This window comes from Coregonus clupeaformis, unplaced genomic scaffold, assembly GCF_020615455.1.
Source record: "Coregonus clupeaformis isolate EN_2021a unplaced genomic scaffold, ASM2061545v1 scaf0334, whole genome shotgun sequence".
Classification (NCBI taxonomy): Eukaryota; Metazoa; Chordata; class Actinopteri; order Salmoniformes; family Salmonidae; genus Coregonus; species Coregonus clupeaformis.
Genome location: NW_025533789.1, coordinates 395,687 through 422,579, shown reverse-complemented (window position 1 = coordinate 422,579; position 26,893 = coordinate 395,687). Strand labels below are relative to the sequence as shown.

Below are 26,893 nucleotides of genomic sequence, written 5' to 3'. Positions count from 1 at the left end.
GATCTTTCTGCCAAAATCTTTTTTTACCAAGTTGGATAGGCTCATCAGTCATTTCATCTGGGCAGGAAAATCACCTAGAATATGTAGATCAATACTTCAAAGAAGGAGACAAGATGGCACTTCTAAATGTACTGCTTTACTATTGGGCAGTCAATATTCAAAAGATTTTGGTCCGGTGCAATGCACCAAGTACCAACTGGTGCTCATTAGAAGCACACTCCTCCCTTTCTGCTCTTACTTGTGCCCCACTGTCTTTGTGTCCTTCAAAGTATACTGGAATCCCCATTGTGCTCTCTACTTTCAAGATCTGGAGACAATTTCGTCAACATTTTAGACTTTCTGCCCCTTCTCTTGTAAGCCCTATTTGTAACAACCACCTATTTTTACCCTCCAAACTCGACCAGGCTTTTGTTTTGTGGCGAGAGAGAGGTTTGGTATGTTTCAAAGATGTATTTTTAGATGGGAATTTTGCCAGTTTTAACGATCTCGTAGATACATGTAATCTGGCTCATTCTAATATTTTCCGCTATTTTCAGGCCCGTAACTTTGTTCGCTCTCATTTTCCCAACTTTCCTCTGAACCCTTTTCAATAAACAAAATCAAGACAGACTGGGGTAGTGAACTTGAACTTACAGGTGACTGGTGGGAGGAGGCCCTTCTTAGGGTTAACTCCAGATCCTCATGTGCTCGGTTAAGTTTAATTCAGTTCAAGGTCTTGCACAGAATTCACTACACCAAAGAAAAACGTAGTAAATTCCTCCCAGACACAAATTACACGTGATAGATGTTCAATCACTCCGGCAGACCACACACACAAACATCTTATTAATGTTCTAAGCTGTCTGAGTATTGGTCATCCTTTTTTAATACTCTCTCTCAAATTCTAGATATTGACCTGCAGCCTTGTCCTTTGATAGCTGTATTTGGAGTTCCATCTTTGTTGCCTAGTCTCACTAAAAGTAAAGCAGACGTTGTAGCGTTTGCTTCCCTCATAGCCTGCTGGCAGATCTTGCTTAATTGGGAATCCTCCAAACCTCCCACTGTATCAGCCTGGTTGAAAGGTCTAATGTCTTTTCTACACTTACAAAAAAATGAAATACACTTTGAGAGGTTGTACTGATAACTTTTTCTTGAGATGGCAGCCTTTAATTTCCTTTTTTGAACAGTTGCCTTCTATTGATCAGGAATAAGAATGTTGGCCAACAGGGAATATGAGAGGGTGTGGGAGGGAAGGGTTAGTATGTTGTGATATTTTATTTATTTTTGTGTATGTATTTGTATGTAATAATAATAATAATAATAATAATAATAATAATAATAATATGCCATTTAGCAGACGCTTTTATCCAAAGCGACTTACAGTCATACGTGCATACATTTTTTTTGTGTATGGGTGGTCCCGGGGACCGAACCCACTACCTTGGCGTGACAAGCGCCGTGCTCTACCAGCTGAGCCCAATGTATGTGTACATATATGTATATTTATATATTATTATTTCCAGTTGTGCGTTTTAATTTATTTTAGTTTTGTATGTATGCTGCTTTTGTTGTTGAAACACCTCCTTCCCCTTAACAAGTTTAGGGGATAAAAGGATGCATCTGTTCAATTTGTAATTTGTATTTCTTTATATGTCCAATAAAACAATATATTTTAAAAAAGGAATGAAAAGGACTAAGTAAGTAAAACAGCTTTCTCTTCACCAGGCTTTAATATCCTTTTAACACTTCTGAGCTGAGTGGAACCAAGCTGTACTAATCACGTATCAATCCTAGTTGCTGCAACAGTGCTGGAAAGGACAATACAGTTCAGATTGGCAAATAGCGTGAAAAGTGTATGACTAGATGGCTGAAGAAAGAAGAGAATTGTGGAGTGACAGTGACAGACAGGTACACAGCACATCAGACCAAAGAGAGAACACTTAATGGCATTACCTGGATAATTAAAGGCTTTTACACACTTTCAAGTAAACATTTTTGCTTGCACTTTAAATATAGATCTGTATTTCATGATGTAAATATTCAAGGCTAACCCTGACCAACCGTCTACGTGTAAGCACTACTTCCCCCTAACCTCTAACTCCTGCCCGTGTGAACCTCGAGCTTGGAGGGCACAACGCTCAGCTAGAAATGTGTTGTGTAGAATAGACATAACTAACTCTCTGTGTTAGATATTTGATTTCACAAAATGTACAAGAATGACCGTTATAATGAACTGGAAGGATGCATCATAGCGTCCTTTATTGTTGTGAAATTGAATGGGCAGATTTCTCTGAAACTCTCTCTTACTAGGGCAGTTCACCTAACAGGAGGGCTTCTGATTGCAGCCAATATCAACTGACTGCAATTGCTTCACCTCATTGTCTTACATTAGATAACACAACTCCATCTGCATTGAAGGACTAGTGTTGCGTTGTAGTGTCTTGTAGTGAAACAACCTTGCAAAGTGCTGACAGGAGCAACTAGAGATAAAACAGCAACATAGCTTGATTAAACAAGAGTCCAACAGTAACCTGATTAACAAAGGTATCCTGTACCCACCCTGACTCACGAACAGACAGTCTGAAGCACTTTGGAGTGGAGGATGTACAAACAATTAGTTATTCCTTTAACATATCCATTCATTTCAAATGAGTGTTTTTTTGGAATGTGAGGTGAAATCACTGCAGCTGACTTGACATTGTTGATAGTTCAACGTAAGTGGGGATGAAGTATCAAAGCAATCTGCACACATATGCACACGTGCACACCCATGCACGGATGCACACACACATACAAGCTCACGCACCCACACAACCACGTGCATACACACACGCACAAATTGTCCTTTCGCAATGAAGCTGACAGCTTAAACATAGTAAACATCAAAGAAGCTTTGAAGGCTGTTCATACACACACACTGAACTTCACTCCCTTAGCGTACAGAAAAACAAAGAATCAACTGGACACTAGGAACAAAACTTTTAAAAAAGATATTTGGCAAAAAGCAGTTTTAAAAATGAGAATCTCATTTCAACTTTGTCAACTTCAAGAATATGCCAATAACAACAACAGCAGCAACAACAACTAAAACACACAGGTAAGCAAATGGTGAGTGTCCCTACAACAGGTGTCACAGCCAGTCCAGCACTGTCTGTAGGTCCCAGAGGGACCTTTGCCCATCTAGTGGTTGGATGCTCTAGGGTGATGTTTCCCCTAAGTACAGATCTACGATCAGCTTTCCCTCCCTCAATCCTAACCTTAACCATTAGTGGGGAAACTGAACCAAGATCAGCGTCTAGGGGCAACGTCACCCTACTCCTGGTTGGATCAACATTGTTAAGTGGCTTTCCTATGCATTCAAACTGCTCGCCACCGATCTTTAAGAAATGGGATAGCTATAAGTGATATGGTGGCAATGCCTATCAGTAGGCTTCAATATTGCTTTCACCTGTCCAGTGATTTTGTATAAATGAGCAGTAGAACAAATTACACCCTATACAAATGACACCCCCATAGGGCACTACTATTTACCAGAGCCACATAGTACTATGTGTATACTATATCGGGAATGCAGACCAGAAGCAGTGGTGCTCCCTTGTGGATGCCTTATGTGCCTCAAGGCAAGTAAGTAATATAGGGATGACATTTGAGATGAAGCCATATACAATGTTCAATCACAGTGAAGTTTCTGCACTTCCTGCGAGGTCACAGAGGCAGATGAACCCATCCTGTGATGTCACAGCCAAGTTTCTGCGCTTCCTGCGAGGTCACAAAGGCAGCTGAACCCATCCTGTGATGTCACAGTGCCTTCAGTGAGAGCCCTAAGTCAATAGAGGGCTCCGGTTTAAATTGTAAACAGGGCATACAGCGAAGACAGTGACAACACAGAAGCATAGAGAAAGGGGAGGGGATAGACAGCCCCTAGTGGCTCCTCCTCCCCGGCCCCCTACCAAGTCCAGCAAACAATAAATAAAACGTGCCTTTGTGCCCCACCGGTTAGTGGGGTGGGGGGGTGTGACTGGGGCGTGGAGACAGAGGAAAAATACCATAACACTGGAATTACGCAGACATCAGCAGATGACAACATTTCTCTCCACGCACCTCCCTCTCGCTCACCTGGAGTCTGTCCTGCTCTACCAACAAACCACTAGTGATCCAGCATCATGTACATACAAAATAAAATAACAAATAAAAAACGTCAGATGATTAGTTAGAGGTTCTCTTCATCCTCCTCTTGGTTCCCCATGCAGCTTCCACAGACAGCACCCCCCACTGGTTCTCCCAGGCCCTACCACACCACGCAGCGGTGACCCGAGTTCATAGGGGAGCCAGTGGGGCACTGGAAGTGCTCAGCAAAGTCTGGCGAGTTGGAGAGGGTGCCGATGACGCGGTATTTTGGGGGGCTGTGGGGGTCCGTCATGAGTCCTTCGTGGGCGCTCTCCGGGGTTCGCACGGAACACCACACCTGAGAGAAGAAGAAAGGGTCCCTTAATAAGTAAAACAGGAAGTAGCTAGATTATTCTCCTATCTGTCTTCCCAACTGTTGCATATTATACTCACTCTGTTTCCAAAATTGTGTTTTATTCGTTTGTACTTTATTTGTTTGTTAGTCCACTTCTCCTCTCCAACAGTAGTTGTAATATTCCACTCTTAATATCACCCCCAAATGCATGTGAATTCACTCTCATTTCACTCCCTTATTTCATGACATAGGGCCAGGAGTTCATCCTGAGAGCATGACCTGACAAGGAAAAACTCTGGCCACTAGTTTTATAGCTTATGACATGGTCAGGCAAACCCTGAGCCCTAATCATGAGTATTTGATACATGAACTATATTAGGATGTGTGTAAAGAATCTTGTTGACACTCCCATCACCCACCTGGGCAAATCCCACAAAGAATAATTGGTCATTGGTCAGGTTGACTGCTGGCAGCCTCTTCTCCTCACCGTTCTCCTGCACCCATGCCTGGTACGCCTGAACACAACAGAAAAACCCATTACTATAGAAACATTAACCGCCCCTCTGCTGGCCCTGAGGTGAAGTATAGTTAGAGTATAGTATAATAAGAGTCATGCTGCGCTGGATCCCACCACTGCCACCATGGGAAGTAACACTACAATAACTGTAGTAAAAACATCATAGTAACATTTTACATAGTAGTAACTATGTAATTGCTTTATAATTACATAGCAATGGATTTGGCAGTAATGGGGTTGAGCAATAACCGCTGAACCCCATTACTGTTACAAAATAACTTAACTTTACTACAGCTAACAATTACTACAGTGATTACTAAGTTACTCCCCAGACAGTATGTGAGCAACTAAATGTGTTATCAAGTAGGGAGATACACTCACCTTATAGGCTGCCTTTAGGCCTCCGTTGTCAGCAATGTTCTCTCCCAGCGTCTGCTTGCCATTTATATGCTCCCCATTGATGGTAAACCCGTTGTACTGCTCCACCATGCATTCCGTGCGGTTCTTAAATGCTTCCACAGAGGAATTTTGCCACCATGGCCGAAGGTTCCCGTCTTTGTCGTATTCCCTGCCTGATTAAGGAAAAATAATCTTAAAATACAAAAACGATCTTTACAAGCATGCACACCTAGTAATCATGTCTGTTCATGCATGCCGGTATGTGTTTGTCAGTGGGTGTTTGTGAGGATGCATCCATGAGTTCTGTGGAATCTGTTAAATGCGGACACCAACCCTGGTCATCAAAGGCATGAGTGAGCTCGTGTCCCATCACCACTCCGATCCCCCCGAAGTTCAGTGCTCTGCAGAGAATTTTCATGGGTTCAGAAAAGCAAGCAAGCACACACACACACACACACACACCCCCCCCAACACACACACACACACCCCCATCACTCACTCACTTGGGGTGATCCTGTGCATAAAAGGGTGCCTGAAGGATTCCAGCTGGGAAGACAATGCCATTCTTGGTGGGCATGTAGTAGGCATTGACTGTGGGAGGGTCATACTCCATCTAGAAGGAAGGTGGCAGAGACGTGCGTAAAAAAGCAAACCTGTGAAAGCTGGTGAAAGTAGGACGGCTAATTGTCATTTCTGGAATGGGATGAATGGAATGGTATGTGTTTGATACCGTTCCATTCATTCCGTTCAAGCCAATACAATGAGCCCGTCCTCCGTGACACCAGACACCACTGGAGCAAACAGCATCTCAATTAATGTAGTGTTTGACCAGAGTCCAATTTTTGCACTTTATAAGGAATAGAGTGCAATTTCCGATCGAATGACGATGGTGATGTTGAGTGTAGCTGATGAAGACTCACTGATCCCTGTTGGGCGGCTTGCGGAGCTGATCGGCCATCACCCTGGCAGAGAAGTTGTAGAAGTTGAGTGCGTTCTGGAAGAAGTTGTCTTCCGAGACGTCATACTGTGGAGAGAGAGAGACAGAGACAGACAGACAGGCAGACAGGGGCAATAGAGAATTACTCACTGATCAGAAACATCAAAAAGTGTCCTTGTCATTCCACCTTCAACTTCTTTGAAGAAATCACAGGGGTCAATGTATGGGGTTCAATCATGACACAACTCAACAAAAAGGCACTAACTCACCCCGTCATAAACATCATCCAGTTCTTTGGGGTCCAGGATGAAGTCAGGGAATCCAATCATGTCATAGATGGCGTCCGCCTGAAGACCAAGGGAGCAAAAGGGATAAGAGAGGTCAAAATGGAGGAAGGGGACAAGAAACTTCCTGGTTCCATTATTTGGAGGTCTGGACAAAGAGGGCCATCTCAATCTATTCCAATGACTGTATTGTAACCTGTAAAACCACATCACTCCCTCCCTGTCCTCTCTCTCTTACACACACACACACACACACACACACACACACACACACACCTATCCAGTAGGTGACAACTGACCTTGTCCTTGGCTGCCTGACGCGTTTGTTTGTCCATCCACTTGAGGTGATCAAGAGTATCTTTGAAGGCAGTACGGATCTCATTGATCATACCCTCTGCCTGATAGTGGGTGAGAGACAGACATTAAATGTAACATGGAAGAAAGAGGGAAAGATGTAGATCCTTCTTTTACAATTACACTCAGATATGGACTAAATACCTGAGGCAATCTGAACCGGCTCATCTCTCCCGAAATATGATAATAACCAAGAATGCTTGCAGTCTATTTCAAACCTGTATAAACTGCCCTCTGTGACTCCTCTCTCTCCCCTTCCTTGCCCCTCTTTCCTCTACCCAATAACAATCTTCCACTTAATATTCAATTTTCTCTCCTTTATCCAGTCTCTACTTTCTCTATATTTTTCTCTCCCCTCTGCAGAACAGGGAACTATTACTAAATTAGTATTTCATTCATTGTAATAATTTATAATAATTGAAAATAAATATGAACATTATAAGCTTTACACTTCATAAGCATTTCTAACATTTTACAAAGCATTTATACAGTGCATTCAGAAAGTATACAGACCCATTGACTTTTTCAAGATTTTGTTACTTTACAGCCTTATTCTAAAATGTATATAAAAATTCTTCATCAATCTAAACACATTACCCTATAATGACAAAGCAAAAACAGGTTTGTAGAAATTTTTGCAAATTTATCAACAAATAAAAAACTGAAATATCATATCTACATAAGTATTCAGACCCTTTACTCAGTACTTTGTTGAAGCACCTTTGGCAGCATTACAGCCTCGAGTCTCCTTGGGTATGACGCTACAAGCTTGGCACACCTGTATTTGGGAGTGTCTCCCATTCTTCTCTGCAGATCCTCTCAAGCTCTGTCAAGTTGGATGGGGAGCGTTAATGCACAACTATTTTCAGGTCTCTCCAGAGATGTTCGATCGGGTTCAAGTCCAGGCTCTGGCTGGGCCACTCAAGGACATTCAGAGACTTGTCCCGAAGCCACTCCTGCGTTGTCTTTGTCTTGGCTGTGTGCTTAGGGAACCTTGGTCCCAGTCTGAGGTCCTGAGTGCTCTGGAGCAGGTCTTCATCAAGGATCTATCTGTACTTTGCTCTGTTCAGCTTTCCCTTGATCCTGACTAGTCTCCCAGTCCATGCCACAGAAAAACATCCCCACAGCATGATGCTGCCACCACCATGCTTTACCGTAGGGTTGGTGCCAGGTTTCCTCCAGACGTTATGCTTGGCAGTCAGGCCAAAGAGTTCAATCTTGGTTTCATCAGACCAGAGAATCTTGTTTCTCATGGTCTGAGAGTCTTTAGGTGCAAATTCCAAGTGGGTGGCTTCCATCTGGCCACTCTACCATAAAGGCCTGATTGGTGGAGTGCTGCAGAGATGGTTGTCCTTCTGGAAGGTTCTCCCATCTCCACAGAGGAACTCTGGAGCTCTGTCAGAGCGACCATCGGGTTCTTGGTCACTTCCCTGACCAAGACCCTTCTCCCACGATTGCTCAGTTTGGCCCGGCGGCCAGCTCTAGGAACAGTCTTGGTGGTTCCAAACTTCTTCAATTTAAGAATGATGGAGGCCACTGTGTTCTTGGGGACCTTCAATGCTACAGAATTTTTTTTGTACCCTTCCACAGATCTGTGCCTCGACACAATCCTGTCTCGGAGCTCTACGGACAATTCCTTCGACCTCATGGCTTGGTTTTTGCTCTGTCATGCACTGTCAACTGTGGGACCTTATATAGAAAAGGTGTGTGCCTTTCCAAATAATGTCCAATCAATTTAATTTACCACAAGTGGACTCCAATCAAGTTGTAGACACATCTCAAGGATGATCAATGGAAACAGGATGCACCTGAGCTCAATTTCGAGTCTCATAGCAAAGGGTCAGAATACATATGTAAATAAGGTAACTGTTTAAAAAAAATTATCAATTAGCTAAATTTTCAAAAAATCTGTTTTTGCTTTGTCATTGTAGGGTATTGTGTGTAGATTGATGAGGATTGTTTTTAAATCCAATTTAGAATAAGGCTGTAACGTAACAAAATGTGGAAAAAGGGAAGGGGTCTGAATACTTTCCGAATGCATTGTATAGTGTTTAATGTGTATTTTACATTGTATTATACATTGCACATTTGGAAAAGAGACCTTTGTCTCAATATGTCAAAATAAAGGTTAAATAAAAATAATTAAAACATTTATGTTTATGAAATTGCAACAAAAAACTTTATTTTATCAACATTAGTAGAAGGACATACTATAATGGTTATGGGAACATTTTGGAAAAAATGACAAATGCTTGTTTTTGACGTTTCTAGAATGTGTTAACCAAACCTTAATGGAGAAAACATTATAGACATGTCATGGGAACATCCCTGGGAATCTCTGGCAAACGTTCAGGTAACGTTGTGACTAACATTCTGGGAATGCAAAGCTAACTAGAAATTGTTTGCTGGGATGTCGGGGTATTGTGTGTAGATTGATGAGGAAGGCTGTAACGTAACAAAAAGTTAAAGGGTCTGAATACTTTCCGAATGCACTGTAGGTATTCATAAGCATTTAAAATAGCTTTTTCATGAAAATTATAATAATGTCTTAGCAAATAGGATCCTCTTATGATGACCTTTCACTAGGCCTACACATGGTAACCACTAGGGGACAGTCATGTATCGTTCACCATGGTAAAACACCACCGAGACTTGAATATACGTAAATCCAGTTGTGCACCAATCATACTCACAATCTCTTTGCTGTGTTTATCAAACGTTGCTTTGACAAAGAGTGCTCCGAGGGCAAAGCCGAGCGTGTCATCTGTGTTCCCAATGCAGGTCTGCCATCGAGGTGTGCAGGACTGAGCGAACACACACAAACACACACACAACCGGGATAAGTATCTCACCAGCTGTTTATACTTTTGGTTGTGAAAAGTGTGTGTACTGTAAGTGTGCTGAGGTAGCACATATTGCTTGTTATGAGCCCAAAAACAGTCTCACATAAAAATCACCTGACACAGATTAAGCCTAGTCCTGGACTAAAAAGCACGCTCAACAGAGAATCTCCATTGAAATTCCTTTTTAGTCCAGGACTAGGCTTAATCTGTGTCTGGGAAACCGGCCCTAACAAGGTATTTCCTGAAGCAGGGTTAATTAATGACATACAGTGGCTTGCGAAAGTATTCACCCCCCTTGGCATTTTTCCTATTTTGTTGCCATACAACCTGGAATTAAAATTGATTTTTGGGGGGTTTGTATCATTTGATTTACACAACATGCCTACCACTTTGATGATGCAAAATATTTTTTAGTGTGAAACAAACAAGAAATAAGACAAAAAAACTGAAAACTTGAGCGTGCATAACTATTCAAGTTGGATGGGTTCCGCTGGTGTACAACAATCTTTAAGTCATACCACAGATTCTCAATTGGATTGAGGTCTGGGCTTTGACTAGGTCATTCCAAGACATTTAAATGTTTCCCCTTAAACCACTCAAGTGTTGCTTTAGCAGTATGCTTAGGGTCATTGTCCTGCTGGAAGGTGAACCTCCGTCCCAGTCTGAAATCTCTGGAAGACTGAAACAGGTTTCCCTCAAGAATTTCCCTGTATTTAGCGCCATCCATCATTCCTTCAATTCTGACCAATTTTCCAGTCCCTGCCGATGAAAAACATCCCCACAGCATGATGCTGCCACCACCATGCTTCACTGTGGGGATGGTGTTCTCGGGGTGATGAGAGGTGTTGGGTTTGCACCAGACATAGCGTTTTCCTTGATGGCCAAAAAGCTCAATGTTAGTCTCATCTGACCAGAGTACCTTCTTCCATATGTTTGGGGAGTCTCCCACATGCCTTTTGGTGAACACCAAACTTGTTTGCTTATTTTTTTATTTAAGTAATGGCTTTTTTCTGGCCACTCTTCCGTAAAGCCCAGCTCTGTGGAGTGTATGACTTAAAGTGGTCCTATGGACAGATACTCCAATCTCCGCTGTGGAGCTTTGCAGCTCCTTCAGGGTTATCTTTGGTCTCTTTGTTGCCTCTCTGATTAATGCCCTCCTTGCCTGGTCCGTGAGTTTTAGTGGGCGGCCCTCTCTTGGCAGGTTTGTTGTGGTGCCATATTCTTTCCATTTTTTAATAATGGATTTAATGGTGCTCCGTGGGATGTTCAAAGTTTCCGATATTTGTTTATAACCCAACCCTGATCTGTACTTCTCCACAACTTTGTCCCTGACCTGTTTGGAGAGCTCCTTGGTCTTCATGGTGCCGCTTGCTTGGTGGTGCCCCTTGCTTAGTGGTGTTGCAGACTCTGGGGCCTTTCAGAACAGGTGTGTATATATACTGAGATCATGTGACAGATCATGTGACACTTAGATTGCACACAGGTGGACTTTATTTAACTAATTATGTGACTTCTGAAGGTAATTGGTTGCACCAGATCTTATTTAGGGGCTTCATAGCAAAGGGGGTGAATACATATACACGCACCACTTTTCCGTTATTTATCTTTTAGAATTTTTTGAAAAAATTTATAATTTTTATTTCACTTCACCAATTTGCACTATTTTGTGTATGTCCATTACGTGAAATCCAAATAAAACTCAATTTAAATTACAGGTTGTAATGCAACAAAATAGGAAAAAAGCCAAGGGAGATGAATACTTTTGCAAGGCACTGTAAGTAAGAATCCATTTGTGTCCCAAATGACACCCTATTCCCTAGTGCACTACTTTTAACCAGAGCCCTATGGGCCCTAGTCAAAAGTAGTGCACTACATAGGGAATAGGGTACCATTTAGGACTCAGCCCTAAAAACACACCTTCTTGGTTCCATACAGGCTCTCTAGCAGCTTGTCCTGGGCGTTCTCAAAGCGCTGGTCTAGACTGGATGCTCCCTTCTGCACCAGGTTCCAGATCATGTAGTTGTTGAGCAGGCTGAGAGATGGGGAGAGACGAGGAGTGACGGGGAAAGACAGGGAGAAATGAGGACAGACGGGGAGAAAGAGGAAATATGAGGACAAGTGGGTGGCAAGGATAAGCAAAGAAACAACAACGACAGTCAATGGTCGGGGCAATCCAATGACTGGCAGAACTGGTTGCAGGGATGTCATTATGGCGTATTTCATGACGTTATGGTCAGGTCAGGTTGTATAAAGAATTTTGGTAACACTTTCTATGAAGACCATATGCAAAATGAATTATACAGCAATATACATGTACTATGATAGAGTAATAATGCAGTATTTAGTTATACAGTAGACACAAAACTCAGACTCATATTTCTATATACCAATAGTATAATCATAATCACTTATAATGTACAGCAGCATAGTGCTTCATAATTACTGGTCACTTTTTCCTCAAGGATCATACAGCATTATAATGACCATCAGTGTGAGGCATTTCTAACATTTATGTCAACGAGCAGCACATCATTATTACTGCATCATAATATTTTTATAATTTTTTCCCCCCAATTTTATGATATCCAATTGGAAGTTACAGTCTTGTCCCATTGCTGCAACTCCCCTAGGGACTCGGGAGAGGCGAAGGTCGAGAGCCATGCATCCTCCGAAACACAACCCTGCCAAGCCGCACTGCTTCTTGACACACTGCTCGCTTAACCCGGAAGCCAGCCGCACCAATGTGTCAGAGGAAGCACTGTTCAGCTGGCGACTGAAGTGAGCTTGCATGCGCCCAGCCCACTACAAGGAGTCGCTAGAGTGCGATGGGACAAGGAAATCCCGGCCGGCCAAACCCTCCCCTAACCCGGACAACGCTGGGCCAATTGTGCACCGCCTCATGGGTCTCCCAATCACGGCCGGCTTTGACACAGCCTGGGATCGAACCCGGGGCTGTAGTGACGCCTCAAGCACTGCGATGCAGTGCCTTAGACCGCTGCACCACTCTGGAGCACTCTAATCTGGTGGTCCCTGCGCGCACGACCCACGTGGAGTTCCAGGTCTCCGGCAGCCTCTGGAACTGCCGTTCTGCGGCCAACAAGGCAGAGTTCATCTCAGCCTATGCTACCCTCCGGTCCCTCGACTTCTTGGCGCTGACGGAAACATGGATTACCACAGAAAACACTGCTACTCCTACTGCTCTTTCCTCGTCTGATCATGTGTTCTCGCATACCCCGAGAGCATCTGGTCAGCGCGGCGGTGGCACAGGAATCCTCATCTCTCCCAAGTGGACATTCTCTCTTTTCCCCCTGACCCATCTGTCTATCTCCTCATTTGAATTCCATGCTGTCACAGTCACTAGCCCATTCAAGCTTAACATCCTTGTCATTTATCGCCCTCCAGGTTCCCTTGGAGAGTTCATCAATGAGCTTGACGCCTTGATAAGTTCCTTCCCTGAGGATGGCCTCACCCTCTCACCGTCCCCCCCTACTCACAAGGCAGGCAATACGCTTGACCTCATCTTTACTAGATGCTGTTCTTCTACTAATCTCACTGCAACTCCCCTCCAAGTCTCCGACCACTACTTTGTATCCTTTTCTCTCTCGCTCTCCTCCAACACTACTCACTCTTCCCCTACTCAGATGGTAATGTGCCGTCGCAACCTTCGCTCTCTCTCTCCCGCTACTCTCTCCTCTTCCATCCTATCATCTCTTCCCTCTGCTAAATCATTTCCCCTCCGATCTCCTGATTCTGCCTCCTCAACCCTCTCCTCCCTTTCTGCATCTTTTGACTCTCTATGTCCCCTATCCTCCTGGCTGGCTCGGTCCTCCCCTCCTGCTCCATGGCTTGACGACTCATTGCGAGCTCACAGAACAGGGCTCCGGGCAGCCGAGCGGAAATGGAGGAAAACTAGACTCCCTGCGGACCTGTCATCTTTTCACTCCCTCCTCTCTACATTTTCTTCCTCTGTTTCTGCTGCTAAAGCCACTTTCTACCACTCTAAATTTCAAGCCTCTGCCTCTAACCCTAGGAAGTGCTTTGCCACCTTCTCCTCCCTGCTGAATCCTCCTCCTCCTCCCCCTCCCTCCTCCCTCTCTGTGGATGACTTCGTCAACCATTTTGAAAAGAAGGTTGACGACATCTGATCCTCATTTATTAAGTCAAATGACACCGCTGGTCCTGCTCACACTGCCCTACCCTATGCTTTGACTTCTTTCTCCTCTCTCTCTCCAGATGAAATCTTGCGACTTGTGATGGCCGGCCGACCAACAACCTGCCCGCTTGACCCTATCCCCTCCTCTCTTCTCCAGACCATTTCCGGAGACCTTCTCCCTTACCTCACCTCGCTCATCAACTCATCCTTGACCGATGGCTATGTCCCTTTCATCTTCAAGAGAGTGAGAGTTGCACCCCTCCTCAAAAAACCTACACTCGATCCCTCCGATGTCAACAACAACAGACCAGTATCCCTTCTTTCTTTTCTCTCCAAAACTCTTGAGCCGGCACGTCTCTAGCCAACTCTCCTGCTATCTCTCTCAGAATTACCTTCTTGATCCAAACCAGTCAGGTTTCAAGACTGGTCATTCAACTGAGACTGCACTTCTCTGTGTCACGGAGGCTCTCTGCACTGCTAAAGCTAACCCTCTCTCCTCTGCTCTTATCCTTCTAGACCTATCTGCTGCCTTTGATACTGTGAACCATCAGATCCTCCTCTCCACCCTCTCCGAGTTGGGCATCTCCGGCGCTGCTCACTCTTGGATTGCGTCCTACCCGACAGGTCGCTCCTACCAGGTGGCGTGGCGAGAATCTGTCTCAGCACCACGTGCTCTCACCATTGGTGTCCCCCAGGGCTCAGTTCTAGGCCCTCTCCTATTCTCTCTATACACCAAGTCACTTGGCTCTGTCATATCCTCACCTGGTCTCTCCTATCATTGCTACACAGACGACACACAATTACTTTTCTCCTTTCCCCCTTCTGATAACCAGGTGGCGAATCGCATCTCTGCATGTCTGGCAGACATATGAGTGTGGATGTTGGATCACCACCTCAAGCTGAACCTCGGCAAGATGGAGCTGCTCTTCCTCCCGGGGAAGGACTGCCCGCTCCATGATCTCGCCATCACGGTTGACAACTCCATTGTGTCTTCCTCCCAGAGTGCAAAGAACCTTGGCGTGACCCAGGACAACACCCTGTCGTTCTCCTCTAACATCAAAGCGGTGACCCGATCCTGCAGGTTCATGCTCTACAACATTCGTAGAGTACAACCCTACCTTACACAGAAAGCGGCACAGGTCCTAATCCAGGCACTTGTCATCTCCCGTCTGGATTACTGCAACTGGCTGTTGGCTGGGCTCCCTGCCTGTGCCATTAAACCCCTACAACTTATCCAGAACGCTGCAACCCGTCTGGTGTTCAACCTTCCCAAGTTCTCTCATGTCACCCCGCTCCTCCGCACACTCCACTGGCTTCCAGAAGCTCGCATATACTACAAAACCATGGTGCTTGCCTACGGAGCTGTGAGGGGAACGGCACCTCCTTACCTTCAGGCTCTGATCCTACACCCAAACAAGGGCACTACGTTCATCCACCTCTGGCCTGCTAGCCCCCCTACCTCTACGGAAGCACAGTTCCCGCTCAGCCCAGTCAAAGCTATTCACTGCTCTGGCACCCCAATGGTGGAACAAGCTCCCCACGACGCCAGGACAGCGGAGTCAATGACCACCTTCCGGAGACACTTGAAACCCTACCTCTTTAAGGAATACCTGGAATAGTATAACAGTAATCCTTCTACCCCCCGCCTCCCCCAACCCCCCCATTAAAAAAATAAATAAAAGGGTGGTTGTCCCACTGGCTATCCTAAGTTGAATGCACCAATTTGTAAGTCGCTCTGGATAAGAGTGTCTGCTAAATGACTTAAATGTAAATGTAAATGCTAGCAAAGCTAAGGTCAGGGCCGGTCATTGCTGTTCTGCAAAGGGTGGCTATTTGAAGAATCTCAAATATAAAATATATTTTGATTAGTTTAACACTTTTTCTGTTTCCTACATGATTCCATACGTGTTATTTCATAGTTTTGATGTCTTCACTATTATTATATGATGTAGAAAATAGTAAAAATAAAGAAAAACCCTTTGTAGTGTACATCTATGTCTGGGCCAAATCAAGGCTGGTCCAGACCGGACAAAATCTGAACCAAACATAGACGTCTATGATTGGTCTATGTTTGGTTCAGGACCAAAAACCAATGTCCTTGGATGTGGAAATCAAGGCCAGTCCGGACTGCACAAAAAAAGACATCAAAAAGGCGTCGGCATCGGTCCTGAGGTGTAGCCTGAAATTGAATGTTATGAACGACCATCTACAGTTGAAGTCGGAAGTTTACATACACTTAGGTTGGAGTCATTAAAACTCGTTTTTCAACCACTCCACACATTTCTTGTTAACAAACTATAGTTTTGGCAAGTCGGTTAGGACATCTACTTTGTGCATGACACAAGTAATTTTTCCAACAATTGTTTACAGACAGATTATTTCACTTATAATTCACTGTATCACAATTCCAGTGGGTCAGAAGTTTACATACACAAAGTTGACTGTGCCTTTAAACAGCTTGGAAAATTCCAGAAAATGATGTAATGGCTTTAGATGCTTCTGATAGGCTAATTGACATCATTTGAGTCAATTGGAGGTGTACCTGTGGATGTATTTCAAGGCCTACCTTCAAACTCAGTGCCTCTTTGCTGTTGCTAGCTAATTTGTCCTGGGATATAAACATTGGGTTGTTATTTTACCTGAAATGCACAAGGTCTTCTACTCTGACAATTAAGCCACAGATAATAGAGTAAACCTTGTTAGTTTCTAGTAATCTCTCCTCCTTCAGTCTTCTTCTTTGGACTTTATATGGCGGTTGGCAACCAACTTTAATGTTCATTACCACCACCAACTGGACTGGAGTGTGGACCTCAGTTCAGCTTTCCATCACCCATGTGGGTATATGCTCCTAAAAACCAATGAGGAGATGGGAGAGGCGGGACTTGCAGAGCGTCACGTGTAAAACATAGAACCAAGTTCTATTTTAGCGCCTTGCTACGCAGACGCTCATTGACGCGAGTGAGCAGTTTGGATGAAATGATTGAATAACATGTATGTGTAGATTTATTGCAGGTAATGCGAGCGGTGTGGTCAGCATGTCAGTCTAATACAGTGACAACTAAAAGATACCAAAACAATTTTGTCCAATCAACATAAGCTAAATATGAAAATATGATGTGATGTGGCTGTCCATGGTTCTGATTTATGTGTGTGTGCGCGTGCGCGTTTGTGCGAGTAGAAAAACATGTTGACTTACCTTACTTGTAGAGAAATGTCAACGCCATCCTCCTCTCTTTCATGTTGACGAAACAGTCTATCACTGTCATACAGTACATGTTTTTATTTTTTGTTGTCCTTGGCTACCTGGCTAAAATGCTTGCACGCTAGCCTAACTTCCATTCATGGGCAACGTTAGCTACTTAACATTAGCCTTCTACATCTAGCTACATATTGAACTTCCATCTTCTCAGGCCATGGGGCACAACATATGTATGTGCTGTTTGTTTTTTACCATTATATTATACTTGTCGTAGACATGTTTGTTAACATGACTGCACATTTTTGTATTTGATTGAGCGCCATTTAGATTAGGCTATTTGATCGGAGAAACATGCACGATGTAAAAAGTGTCCGTCTCATTACATTGTCATTCATTTTTTCTCCAGCCTGTAGGCTACAGAAAAGGCCACATACTCTTTCTATCATATCCTACAGTATATCTGCTACATGATTTATGTTATGTGAATATTGGGGAGGAAAGTTGATGGAGCGCCGCAGAGATGCGTCTCTCCAACAGCACCCTGGAGAGGCGCGCTGGGAATGGACAATCAAAATATTTTGCGCCCTTGCCTTTGACAAAGTGGGCACTGCTTATCACAGGGCGGCATCAGCGCTCACCTAAAAAAAAACAAATGCCACTTGTTGAGAGAAACTGCTCATTGACAAAAACGTTAGAAATGCATCACACTGATGGTCATTATAATGCTGTATGATCCTTGAGGAAAAGTGACCTGCAGTTATGAAGCACTGTTACATTATAAGTGTGTCTAACTAAGCTAATACTGCATTAATATTTTATCATGGTGCATTATAATGCTGTATAATGCATTATGCACACGGGCTTCATAGAAAGTGTTACCGTAACGTTAGTTAATGCCTTTCTAGCAAATGGAAAAATATGGCTATCTGGTTGTTATGTTAATATTTCACCAGATAGCAATAAAAAGAAGTACATATTACCCATCTTGATCTTGTCATGAAAAATACCTATTTTCCTGGTTGTAAGAGACCACTTAGTTGTAATCTGGTTATATGATGTCTTGTCGATCAGAAAACCAGTTTACAATCAGAAAATCAAGTCATAAAGACGTGCCAAATGTTCCCCTATGGGGTGTATTATAGCAGGTTAGCGTTTTTTTGTCATGAATCTTGTTCTGGAGGCAGCTCTGCAGAGTGGTCAATAGCTGGCACAGCCACAAAGTCATAAAATCAGATTTTAAACCTAACCTTGTGCAGCAGAAATCACTCAGTTCTGCCTCCAGGACAAGACTCATGACATAAAACTGATAGGGCAGGAGTTTTTCCTTGTCAGATTATGCAGTCAGGAAAAACCTCAGGCCCTTAACATGGTGCATGGCAGCCCATTCAGCTATGACACAGTGTGTTACGGGTGGGGCTGGAGTATTTCCTGACCATGTGACCTGATCTTTGGCTGTCGGGGATAAGGCGACCAGCTTGAGTTCCTTCCAGGTCCTTACCTGCGTTCGGTCTTGTTGATCAGGTCAGACACCTGCTGCAAGTACTCCTTGGCATATAGCACCACAGGCTCTGTGTCGTTCAGGTCCAGGGGGGACAGGGCCGAGGACAGGTAGTCCAGCCAGTCCACCGCTGGAGCCAGCAGCTGAGGGCAAGAGAGGTTAGAGCCCTTGTGAAAAAGACAGTTCAAAACAAAAACAAAGTGTATAGACATTTTCAGAACAAAAGTTGCCTCATGTCGAAAGGAGTCTGTGTCCCACATAATTTTGTATGTGAAAATATGAAGTTATGTCTATGTATCCAATTCATGAGGCATATTGTTGGATCCACACAATAGATCTCAACACTGTTTGTTTTTTTAAGCTGTGGGAATTCCCTCCATATAGATGGTGGACTAACCACTATACCACCCACGCAAGAACATTAGACTGTATTTCAGGTTTGAAACAGTCTGACAAACTTTTTGTGTGATTTAGGCTACATTCCGATTCTCTACCCTTCTCCCGAAGTTTGCACTCATACACTCCCTGTCATGGATTTAAAAGGAATGGACTGGTGTAAGGAATATTGTGGAAATTCCCTCCAGCCATGCTTGCTCCAATCCAATGGGTTTAAATGCATTACTGGGAGTGAACAAGTGCACACTTCTGGAGAAGAGTTTGATTAGTAAACTATCCCTTCAAAGTGGACCAAATTATCCATAATATTTAGAAACAGACAGAGAGAGAGAAAGAGACCGACAGATACAGAGAGAGACAGAGACACAAAACAGTGAGAGGAGCCCTCATATTTGCGTTCCAGGTCCCAGACTCAATTAAAGCCGCCCCTATCCTGGAGGGTCTGTAGGGGTATTACAGTAAAACCCTCAGCCTCAGACCCTCATCCCACTGCCTTAATCCAGAGCATGGGAGCTGAGCACAGAGCAGGGAGGGAGAGAGATGATGGGATAAAAAACAAAGTATTTTCTGGGGGGTGGAGGCTGTTGTTTAATTGTTTGGTCTTTAATGCACACCAAAGAGACTGTGTACAGTACATACAGTACCTGTTGTTTTGGACAATCCTTATGATGCGTTGTAACATGTTAAAAAATTAGTGTTGTCACGATACTACAAAAGGAAAACCAGCCACGTCGCCGACACCGACGTCTCGCTTCCAGACAAGCTAAACACCTTCTTCGCCCGCTTTGAGGATAACACAGTGCCACTGACGAGGCCCACTACCAAGGACTGTGGGCTCTCCTTCTCCGTGGCCGACGTGATTAAGACATTTAAGCATGTTAACCCCCGCAAGGCTGCCGGCCCAGACGGCATCCCTAGCCACGTCCTCAGAGCATGCGCAGACCAGCTGGCTGGTGTGTTTATGGATATATTCAATCTCTCCCTTTCCCAGTCTGCTGTTCCCACATGCTTCAAGATGGCCATCATTGTTCCTGTACCCAAGAAAGCAAAGGTAACTGAACAAAATGACTATCGCCCTGTAGCACTCACCTCTGTCATCATGAAGTGCTTTGAGAGATTAGTCAAGGATCATATCACCTCTGCCTTACCTGTCACCCTAGACCCACTTCAATTTGCTTACCGCCCCAATAGATCCACAGACGATGCAATCACCATCACACTGCACACTGCCCTATCCCATCTGGACAAGAGGAATCCCTATGTAAGAATGCTGTTCATTGACTATAGCTCAGCATTCAACACCATAGTACCTTCCAAGCTCATCATCAAGCTTGAGGCCCTGGGTCTGAACCCCGCCCTGTGCAACTGTGTCCTGGACTTCCTCACGGGCCGCCCCCAGGTGGTGAAGGTAGGAAACAACATCTCCACTTCGCTGATCCTCAACACTGGGGTCCCCACAAGGGTGCGTGCTCAGCCCCCTCCTGTACTCCCTGTTCACCCATGACTGCGTGGCCAAGCACGCCTCCAACTCAATCATCAAGTTTGCAGACGACAAAACAGTAGTAGGCTTTGATTACCAACAATGACGAGACCGCCTTCAGGGAGGAGGTGAGGGCTCTGGGAGTGTGGTGCCAGGAAAATAACCGCTCACTCAACGTCAACAAAACAAAGGAGACGATCGTGGACTTCAGGAAACAGCAGAGGGTGCACCCCCCTATCCACATCGACGGGACCGCAGTGGAGAAGGTGGAAAGCTTCAAGTTCCTTGGCGTACACATCACGACAAACTGAAATGGTCCACCCACGAGACAGTTTGGTGAAGAAGGCGCAACAGAGACTCTTCAACCTCAGGAGGCTAAAGAAATTCGGCTTGGCACCTACAGTGCCTTGCGAAAGTATTCACCCCCCTTGGCATTTTTCCTATTTTGTTGCCTTACAACGTGGAATTAAAATTGATTTTTGGGGGGTTTGTGTCATTTGATTTACACAACATGCCTACCACTTTGAAGATGCAAAATATTTTTTATTGTGAAACAAACAAGAAATAAGACAAAAAAAACAGAAAACTTGAGCGTGCATAACTATTCACCCCTATTCATCAATACTTTGTAGAGCCACCTTTTGCAGCAATTACAGCTGCAAGTCTCTTGGGGTATGTCTCTATAAGCTTGGAACATCTAGCCACTGGGATTTTTGCCAATTTTTCAAGTTGGATGGATTCCGCTGGTGTACAGCAATCTTTAAATCATACCACAGATTCTCAATTGGATTGAGGTCTGGGTTTTGACTAGGCCATTCCAAGACATTTAAATGTTTCCTCTTAAACCACTCGAGTGTTGCTTTAGCAGTATGCTTAGGGTCATTGTCCTGCTGGAAGGTGAACCTCCGTCCCAGTCTGAAATCTCTGGAAGACTGAAACTGCCTTTTTAATTCATAATTAAGACAAAACAGGTTTCCCTCAAGAATTTCCCTGTATTTAGCGCCATCCATTCTGACCAGTTTCTGACCAGTTTCCCAGTCCCTGCCGATGAAAAACATCCTCACAGCATGCTACTGCCACCACCATGCTTCACTGTGGGGATGGTGTTCTCGGGGTGATGAGAGGTGTTGGGTTTGCGCCAGACATTGAGTTTTCCTTGATGGCCAAAAAGCTCAATTTTAGTCTCATCTGACCAGAGTACCTTCTTCCATATGTTTGGGTAGTCTCCCACATGCCTTTTGGCAAACACCAAACGTGCTTGCTTATTTTTTCTTTAAGTAATGGCTTTTTTATAGCCACTCTTCCGTAAAGCCCAGCTCTGTGGAGCGTACGGCTTAAAGTGGTCCTATTGACAGATACTCCAATCTCTGCTGTGGAGCTTTGCAGCTCCTTCTGAGTTATCTTTGGTCTCTTTGTTGCCTCTCTGATTAATGCTCTCCTTGCCTGGTTTGTGAGTTTTGGTGGGCGGCCTTCTCTTGGCAGGTTTGTTGTGGTGCCATATTCGTTCCATTTTATAATAATGGATTTAAAATGGTGCTCCGTGGGATGTTCAAAGTTTCTGATATTTTTTTATAACCCAACCCTGATCTATACTTCTTTTTTTTTTTTTTTCTTTTTTTTTTACTTCTCCATAACTTTGTCCCTGACCTGTTTGGAGAGCTCCTTGGTCTTCATGGTGCTGCTTGCTTGGTGGTGCCCCTTGCTTAGTGGTGTTGCAGACTCTGGGGCCTTTCAGAACAGGTGTGTATATATACTGAGATCATGTGACAGATCATGTGACACTTAGATTGCACACAGGTGGACTTTATATAACTAATTATGTGACTTCTGAAGGTAATTGGTTGCACCATATCTTATTTAGGGGCTTCATAGCAAAGGGGGTGAATACATATGCACGCACCACTTTTCCATTATAGATTTTTTTGAATTTTTTGAGACAAGTTATTTTTTTTATTTCACTTCACCAATTTGGACTATTTTGTGTATGTCCATTACATGAAATCCAAATAAAAATCAATTTAAATTACAGGTTGTAATGCAACAAAATAGGAAAAAAGCCAAGGGGATGAATACTTTTGCAAGGCACTGTAAAACCCTCACAAACGTTTACAGATGCACAATTGAGAGCATCCTGTCGGGCTTTATCACCACCTGGTACGGCAACTGCACCGCCCGCAACCGCAGGGCTCTCCAGAGGGTGGTGCGATCTGCCGAACGCATTATCGGGGGCAAACTACCCGCCCTCCAAGACACATACAGCACCCGATGTCACATGAAGGCCAAAAAGATCATTAAGGACATCAACCACCCGAGCCACTGCCTGTTCACCCCGCTATCATCCAGAAGGCAAGGTCAGTACAGGTGCATCAAAGCTGGGACCGAGAGAATGAAAAACAGCTTCTATCTCAAGGCCATCAGACTGTTAAATAGCCATCACTAGCACATTAGAGGCTGCTGCTGCCTATTGAAATCACTGGCCACTTTAAGAAATGGAACACTAGTCACTTTAATAATGTTTGCAGTCACTTTAATAATGTTTACATATCTTGCACTACTCATCTCATATGTATAGTTGAAGTCGGAAGTTTACATACACTTAGGTTGGAGTCATTAAAACTCGTTTTTCAACCACTCCACAAATTTCTTGTTAACAAACTATAGTTTTGGCAAGTCGGTTAGGACATCTACTTTGTGCATGACACAAGTAATTTTTCCAACAATTGTTTACAGACAGATTATTTCACTTATAATTCACTGTATCACAATTCCAGTGCGTCAGAAGTTTACATACACTAAGTTGACTGTGCCTTTAAACAGCTTGGAAAATTCCAGAAAATGATGTCATGGCTTTAGAAGCTTCTGATAGGCTAATTGACATCATTTGAGTCAATTGGAGGTGTACCTGTGGATGTATTTCAAGGCCTACCTTCAAACTCAGTGCCTCTTTGCTTTACATCATGGAAAAAAATCAAAAGAAATCAGCTAAGACCTCAGAAAAAAAAAGTCTGGTTCATCCTTGGGAGCAATTTCCAAACGCCTGAAGGTACCACGTTCATCTGTACAAACAATAGAACACAAGTATAAACACCATGGGACCACGCTGCCGTCATACCGCTCTGGAAGGAGACGCGTTCTGTCTCCTAGAGATGAACGTACTTTGGTGCGAAAAGTGCAAATCAATCCCAGAACAACAGCAAAGGACCTTGTGAAGATGCTGGAGGAAACAGGTACAAAAGTATCTATATCCACAGTAAAATGAGTCCTATATCGACATAACCTGAAAGGCCGCTCAGCAAGGAAGAAGCCACTGCTCCAAAACCGCCATAAAAAAGCTAGACTACGGTTTGCAACTGCACATGGGGACAAAGATCGTACTTTTTGGGGAAATGTCCTCTGGTCTGATGAAACAAAAATAGAACTGTTTGTCCATAATGATCATCGTTGTGTTTGGAGGAAAAAGGGGGTGCTTGCAAGCCGAAGAACACCATCCCAACCGTGAAGCACGAGGGTGGCAGCATCATGCTGTTGGGGTGCTTTGCTGCAGGAGGGACTGGTGCACTTCACAAAATAGATGGCATCATGAGGAAGGAAAATTATGTGGATATATTGAAGCAACATCTCAAGACATCAGTCAGGAAGTTAAAGCTTGGTCGCAAATGCGTCTTCCAAGTGGACAATGACGCCAAGCATACTTCCAAAGTTGTGGCAAAATGGCTTAAGGACAACAAAGTCAAGGTATTGGAGTGGCCATCACAAAGCCCTGACCTCAATCCTATAGAAAATTTGTGGGCAGAACTGAAAAAGCGTGTGCGAGCAAGGAGGCCTACAAACCTGACTCAGTTACACCAGCTCTGTCAGGAGGAATGGGCCAAAATTCACCCAACTTATTGTGGGAAGCTTGTGGAAGGCTAACCCGAAACGTTTGACCCAAGTTAAACAATTTAAAGGCAATGCTACCAATACTAATTGAGTGTATGTAAACTTCTGACCCACTGGGAATGTGATGAAAGAAATAAAAGCTGAAATAAATCACTCTCTACTATTATTCTGACATTTCACATTCTTAAAATAAAGTGGTGATCCTAACTGACCTAAAACAGGGAATTTTTACTAGGATTAAATGTCAGGAATTGTGAAAAACTGAGTTTAAATGTATTTGGCTAAGGTGTATGTAAACTTCCGACTTCAACTGTATGTGACAAATAAAAATGTGATTTGATACCGATATATTACAGCCACACCGGTAGTCACGAGTCATGACCGCAGTCAAATTCCACGTGACCGTAACTAAGCATCTCCAAAACTGCCCTCTGATGCTGCTGATGTTCATTAGTGGCCTACCAAACTTGCTAAAGGCCAGTCGCTAATGGCCTGGTTCTCAGCGCTCTATTGTCCCTTTAAATCACTCTGACATCAATGCAAATGCAATCGAAAATTAAATTAAACACTTCATGAGAGCCCTGGCATTCAGAGTTTGAGTGGAATAGGACCACCTGTTGCCCAGTGAGAGCCAGCTTCTCACAGCTGGTTGATGCATGGAATGAAATAAGTGTTCCTATAAACCCATGTTGACAACATTTCTATAGGCTATGCTATGCAATTACGTGAGAAAACAGAGTTTTGATGGCCTATATTAAAAAGAGGAGGATCCCATTAGCTTTCTATAGGCTAGGCCTACTATATTTATTTCTCAACTTTTCTAATATAAAGCACATTGCCTACCTGGCTGGCATGAAAATGAACAGTGGGAAAAGCATCCTCCATTCGCTATTCAAGTGCATACGGATGACATGTCTTTTTTTTCCCCCTGTTCCGATAGGTGCATGATATAATGGCCCATTCTGAATAAAGAATAATTCCACACATACATTATATATACACCCCTTCAAATTAGTGGATTCAGCTATTTCAGTCACACCCGTTGCTGACAGGTGTATAAAATCGAGCACACAGCCATGCAATCTCCATAGACAAACATTGGCAGTAGAATGGCCTTACTGAAGAGCTCAACAAGTCAGTTCATCACATTTCTGTTCTGCTAGAGCTGCCCCGGTCAACTGTAAGTGCTGTTATTGTGAAGTGGAAACGTCTAAGAGCAACAACGGCTCAGCCGCGAAGTGGTAGGCCAAACACGCTCACAGAACAGGACCGCCGAGTGCTGAAGCAAGTAACTACCGAGTTACAAACTGCCTCTGGAAGCAACGTCAGCACAATAACTGTTCGTCGGGAGCTTCATGAAATGGGTTTCCATGGCCGAGCAGCCACACACAAGCCTAAGATCACCATGTGCAATGCCAAGCGTCGGGTGGAGTGGTGTAATGCTCACCGCCATTGGACTCTGTAGCAGCGGAAACGCGTTCTCTGGAGTGATGAATCACGCTTCACCATCTGGCAGTCCGACGGACAAATCTGGGTTTGGCGGATGCCAGGAGAACTCTACCTGCCCAATGCATAGTGCCAACTGCAAAGTTTGGTGGAGGAGGAATAATGGTCTGGGGCTGTTTTTCATGATTCGGGCTAGGCCCCTTAGTTCCAGTGAAGGGAAATCTTAACGCTACAGCATACAATGACATTCTAGATGATTCTGACAGTTTGGGGAAGTTCCTTTCCTGTTTCAGCATGACAATGCCCCCACGCACAAAACGAGGTCCATACAGAAATGGTTTGTCGAGATCGGTGTGGAAGAACTTGACTGGCCTGCACAGGGCCCTGTCCTCAACCTCATCGAACACCTTTGGGATGAATTGGAACGCCGACAGCGAGCCAGGCCTAATCGACTAACATCAGTGCCCAACTCACTAATGCTTGTGGCTGAATGGAAGCAAGTCCCTGCAGCAATGTTACAACATCTAGTGGAAAGCCTTCCCAGAATAGTGGAGGCTTTTATAGCAGCAACTATATTAATGCCCATGATTTTGGAATAAGATGTTCGACGAGCAGGTGTCCACATACTTATGGTCATGTAGTGTATATCAGTAGGCTATATGTAAAGACCAGATTAAATTGAGAATAGTCTGATGGGTGAGAATATTATCAAGGGCTTGTCAAATTGTGAATGAGAGATTGATGACGTGTGTGCAAGAAACAGAGCAGAGCACATGCTTTTCATGCAACTTTTTTTCAAATCATTAGATTGCATCATACAGGCTTAGAATGTATTAGAAATCAAAACATAGCGTAACGTTTACCACAACTAAAGTTGCATAAATAACTAAGTTAACCATATAGGATGACCTGTTTCAAAATATCACTTTGTTAACCGCTCAAAACAGAATAGCCGCATGTGCGCACTGCCTCGGAAATTGTTTGGGGAAAATATAATTTCCATTTTATTCAGCTATGTTCAGTTCTGTTCTTCGTACTATAAAATAATGCCATGGGAATTATAAGCA

The 26,893-nt window shown here is 43.9% G+C and overlaps 1 protein-coding gene across 3 annotated transcripts in view; it reads right to left on the bottom strand.

The window, feature by feature from the left end:
* Window positions 1-1,936: 1,936 nt before the first annotated feature.
* The window catches only part of LOC121561540 (endothelin-converting enzyme 2), a 76,917-nt gene continuing 51,960 nt past the window's right edge, over window positions 1,937-26,893 (bottom strand). For 2 of the 3 annotated variants that reach the window (XR_006658553.1, XR_006658554.1), the window contains 9 exons: window positions 18,626-18,768; window positions 11,693-11,807; window positions 9,626-9,736; window positions 6,878-6,976; window positions 6,564-6,641; window positions 6,278-6,381; window positions 5,861-5,970; window positions 5,691-5,758; window positions 5,499-5,530 (listed from right to left, as the gene is read on the bottom strand). Coding sequence is in view for 1 of the 3 variants with exons in the window: in XM_045214909.1 (XP_045070844.1) it covers window positions 4,268-4,444; window positions 4,861-4,956; window positions 5,340-5,530; window positions 5,691-5,758; window positions 5,861-5,968; window positions 6,275-6,381; window positions 6,564-6,641; window positions 6,878-6,976; window positions 9,626-9,736; window positions 11,693-11,807; window positions 18,626-18,768 (1,293 nt within the window). In the remaining 2 variants the exon portion in view is untranslated. Of the gene's footprint in view, window positions 4,445-4,860; window positions 4,957-5,339; window positions 5,531-5,690; window positions 5,759-5,860; window positions 5,971-6,274; window positions 6,382-6,563; window positions 6,642-6,877; window positions 6,977-9,625; window positions 9,737-11,692; window positions 11,808-18,625; window positions 18,769-26,893 lie in introns of those variants that run through there. The other variant, XM_045214909.1, reaches the window with a different exon arrangement.